Source organism: Plasmodium cynomolgi, chromosome 12 (assembly GCF_000321355.1).
Source record: "Plasmodium cynomolgi strain B DNA, chromosome 12, whole genome shotgun sequence".
Classification (NCBI taxonomy): domain Eukaryota; phylum Apicomplexa; class Aconoidasida; order Haemosporida; family Plasmodiidae; genus Plasmodium; species Plasmodium cynomolgi.
In genome coordinates, this window is record NC_020405.1 from 1,342,414 (window position 1) to 1,346,502 (window position 4,089).

The 4,089-nt window shown below is 46.2% G+C and overlaps 1 protein-coding gene across 1 annotated transcript; it reads right to left on the minus strand.

Annotated features, from left to right (window-relative positions):
- Nucleotides 1–712: 712 nt before the first annotated feature.
- PCYB_124080 (nucleoside-diphosphatase mig-23) lies at nt 713–3,338 on the minus strand (the record flags this gene model as incomplete). The annotated part of the gene is made up of 5 exons (XM_004223741.1): nt 713–745; nt 1,215–1,290; nt 1,521–1,678; nt 1,911–2,321; nt 2,898–3,338. The coding sequence occupies 5 exons, from the start codon at nt 3,336–3,338 to the stop codon at nt 713–715; spliced, it is 1,119 nt and encodes a 372-aa protein (XP_004223789.1).
- Nucleotides 3,339–4,089: the final 751 nt, after the last annotated feature.

Here is a 4,089-nt window from a genome sequence, read left to right on the forward strand (position 1 = left end):
ACGGTGGGCCACAACAATGATCGCCATGCATCAACGCGCAGGTGCAATTTCGCAGAGGGGTAAGACGCGCATTTCGCTCATCGTAAAAAGGGGCTTCACCATGCTGTGATGGGGAAAAGGGGAAAAAAACGAAGTAAACGTGTCACGTGTCACTTCCCACGTGCCGCTTCAAGCAGTGCGTCGCAAAGCTGGCAAGCCGCATGCAACACAGGACGTGGACAAACAGCGCACAATTAACAGAGTTAACACCAACGTGGGGATTCTCTTCGGAGAAGGTCCCCAGCTGCACATCATTCCATACCTTCAAAATGGGCCTATCAATTTCGCACCAATTAAAAATTTCCCTCTCAGTGCTGCAAATTGAATAATTATTTCCCCCCCCCTGTAAGTGTCTCTCTGGGAATGTAAAAATGCTCCCCTGGTTATTCAACACTATCTCGTATACGTCTCGGAAAAAAAAAAAAAGAAGGTAAACCTCGTGGTTGGTATGAAAAATCTTCAAAGTGGAGGACCACCCAGGAGTATACACCGACATCCCCCACTCATGTGAAAATGTCCCTTCCATTTGGTGATAAAAAAAACTACTGTGTGAGGCGCCATCTCAAATACAACAATTTCCATGTCCAGAATTTAAAGAGGAACGAAGTGGCAGTCATTCACACGGTTTATTTCATACTTCGGTATTTGCTGCTTTTTTTTTTTTTGCGCCTTTTTATCGGTGTATACTACGACTCTTCAGTTCTTCCTTGCATATGACAAAAACAAAGGTGGGAAGCAGCGAAGGGGCAACGTGCGTGCTGCTCTTCTACGACTTCGTCACGTAAAAAGGGAAAGGTAATTTCCCCATTCACAGTTCATCGTTGTGATGGGGTTCCTTTGTCTGCTTTTTAATTGTGTGCAAGTGGGGCGGGAGCTCCATTAGCAAAACGGCTACTGTCCAGGTGATGCTGATTTTGTTTATCTGGGGGGAGGTGGAGGCGGTGGCGATGATGTTGAGGGAAATGGAGGACGCGATGGTGATGGTGAGGGAAAAGGAGGACGCGATGGTGATGGTGAGGGAAAAGGAGGACGTGTGCTGACTCCTGGGTGCACATCTCACGCCCTCGGTGATCTGTCTGCACTGGATTGGCACAAGCCGGTACATCGACGTTGCTTATCTGTGCTGCTATCCACCGGCAGACGCGCCTATGGACGCTGCGCCCCCCCTCACTTACGTAGTTGGTCGATTGGAACGTTATGGGCTCGTCAATCTTCAAGATGTACCGCATGAACTCGTACAGGAATATCAGCCTGTGGGGGGCGCGAAGAAGAAAAAAAAAAAAAAATAAAATAAAATAAAATAAAATAATAAAATATAATATAATATAATAAAATATAATGCAACACAATACAACATAATGTAATAAAATAAAATAAAAACGAAGAAGCGAGGAAGGACGCGCCCCCGCTGCGCAGCATGTGCAAACGGAGAGTGTCCCCAAAGGGGGCCTCAAGACGAAGCGCCCACTCGCACTGCTCACCCGAAACAGGATGTCTGCGCCTTCTCGATGTTCGCGTCGGGCCGCACCACCTTCACAATTTCGTCAATGGTTAGGGGGCATATCTCCTTCGCCTTTTCCAAGTACATATTTGAGTTTAGCGGAATGGGGTCGAAGCTTTCTGGGAGGTTCAGAATGTCCTACGGGGGGAAGCAAACGGGGAGGTGCATGTTGGGCGTGGAAGGTGCATGTTGGGTGTGGAAGCGGCATGTTGGGTGTGGAAGCGGCATGTGCGTGGAGGGCCAACCCGCGGGGGGAAACGTTCCTCCTCCCCCCAGTTGTGCACCAATTTTACGCCAATTTTACGCCAACTTTACACCAGCTGTACACCCGCTGTGTACCAATTTTCTGCCCATTCCCCTCCACACTTACGATGGCAAAGTGGTGGAAGTTCTCAATACCGTAGAGCTTTATGAACCGCTTCATCTTAAATGGAAGGTCGTCAATCTGCGCGTAGTTGAGGATGGTCTGTATTTGAGACCTGCATAAGTCGATGTTCCCGGTGCCCACGGCGACGTAGTCGTCTTCACTCATCTCCATCTTCCCATCGTACTCGTGTAGCTCCTCCTCAATAGATGTCTCGTATAAATTATTGACATAAAATTTGAAATTCTTTGGGAAGCATGCAACTGGAATAAATTTAGTTTTATGATTCTCATTCTTCTGTGAATCTACAACAACTCGGGAGTTTTTCTCTCCTCCGGTTAGGACCTTACCACCTTCCACCTGCTCTTCCCCGTTATGCTGATGTATAATATAATGCAGGTAGGTCTTCATGGCATTCTGCCTTCCCAGGACGAGGTAACTTTTGCAATACAGATAAATATCATCATTAAAGAGATGAATTTTCACGACGTTTTTATTTTTATAATTTTCTTCTATCACACTCTTCTTCATTTTTTCACTATGTTTATAATTAAATAAATTTTTAATATCTTCATTCATTTTGGACAGGGGAAATTTTATTACTACCTGGGCAGTGGCTCCTCCTAGCTCCAGGACTCCTATAATGTCGTTCTTCCCATTGGTCACTTCTGTCAATTTCTTTTCTTGGGAATCCTTTCCCGTGAGCACCTCCTCCGCTTTCGCCGCATCTGCTTCCACCTCCTCTGCCTCCTCCTTCTCTGCCTCCTCCGTCTCTGCCTCCTCCGTCTCTGCCTCCTCCTTCTCCGCTTTCGCCTCCTCCCCGTTCGACTTCCCCAAATTGGTGAAAGTTACCGGATTAGGGTTGAACTTCTCCAGAAGGGCGTAAATCGAGACGAAGGATAAAATGGCTTCTTCCTTCCCACTTAGCACCTTGATTAGCAACTCATCAATGAGTAGAAAATCGCTAAAGTTATCTAAAAAATATTGCTTTACAAAATTTATGTATTTTTCCGACTCGGGTATGCTAAGCAGTCTGAATCCTCCTGACGCTCGAATGATGATGGGTGTGCTTGACCTTTCTTTTACCTTAACATGTTCATACAGAAATTCTTTTATATTTTTAAAATACTCATAAAAGGGTACTTTCTCATCATTTGCAAAGTAATTATTTAGGAGGTACACAAACCCTGGAGTAGTTCTGTAACTGATCGATGGGATGTGTATGTTGATTCCTTTTTCTTCATCCACGATTTTGTAGTTGTATATGTGGACCCTCGTTCCCGTGGACCCTGCGTCAATGACGACTGACTTGTACAGGTGATTTCCATCTGTGGTCTGCCTCCCCGTCGCGCTTATCCCTAGGCACATTATCATCGCGCACACCAGCGCTAGGAGTCGAAACGGCTGTTTGGGGGCACCTCTTCCATTTTTCATTTTCTGGAAAGAGCTTTGTGTGGCAAACGGGTGGGAGAAGTTGCTCGGAGTGCGAAAGCCAGACAGACGCTTCGTCCCTTCGTCGAGCGTCCACGTGGAAAAACGGCACAAACGGGTTTGCCTCTACGGACGTCCGCGTTAGGCTCTCTTCAGCTTAGGAGCTCCGTAAAAAGTGTTCACATACGACTGCTCCTACTGCTCCTACTGCTGTGCCTGTTCGTTTACCCCCTTCTCTTCCTTCTAGAAACAAACAAATCGCTTAATCCGCTTCACAGTTAAATGTCCAAACTGACCTACTACTGTGACTTCTTCATTTGACTAAGTTTCCTTCTGCGAGTAACGTAGCGCGCATCGGACGAGTTACTCACTACCTAGCTTCATACACAAATGCTTGTGCAAAATGTAGCTTTCCCTTCATCGCCAGGGGGGAGGAGAAAAGGGGTCAAAAAAACCAGTTGCGTTAGAACTACTGGAGGTGTGCGACATATGGATGTCCTGCCTGTCAGAACGGAGCTTTGACTTACAGTGTGCGGACTTCCTAAGCTTAAAGATGGTCCCTCCTCTACTTGGGATGTTACCGTGTGATGTTGGCCACGGGAAGGAAAAAAAAAAAAAAAAAAAAAACACACCACTAAGTTGGAGACGCAGTGAGGGTTACTCTTTTGGGAGAGCTACTTCCTGCAAGTTGCTTGTTAGCTCATTTTGAATTCTCTTAGGGGGTGAAAACTATAAGGGGAAATAAGCCCATAAT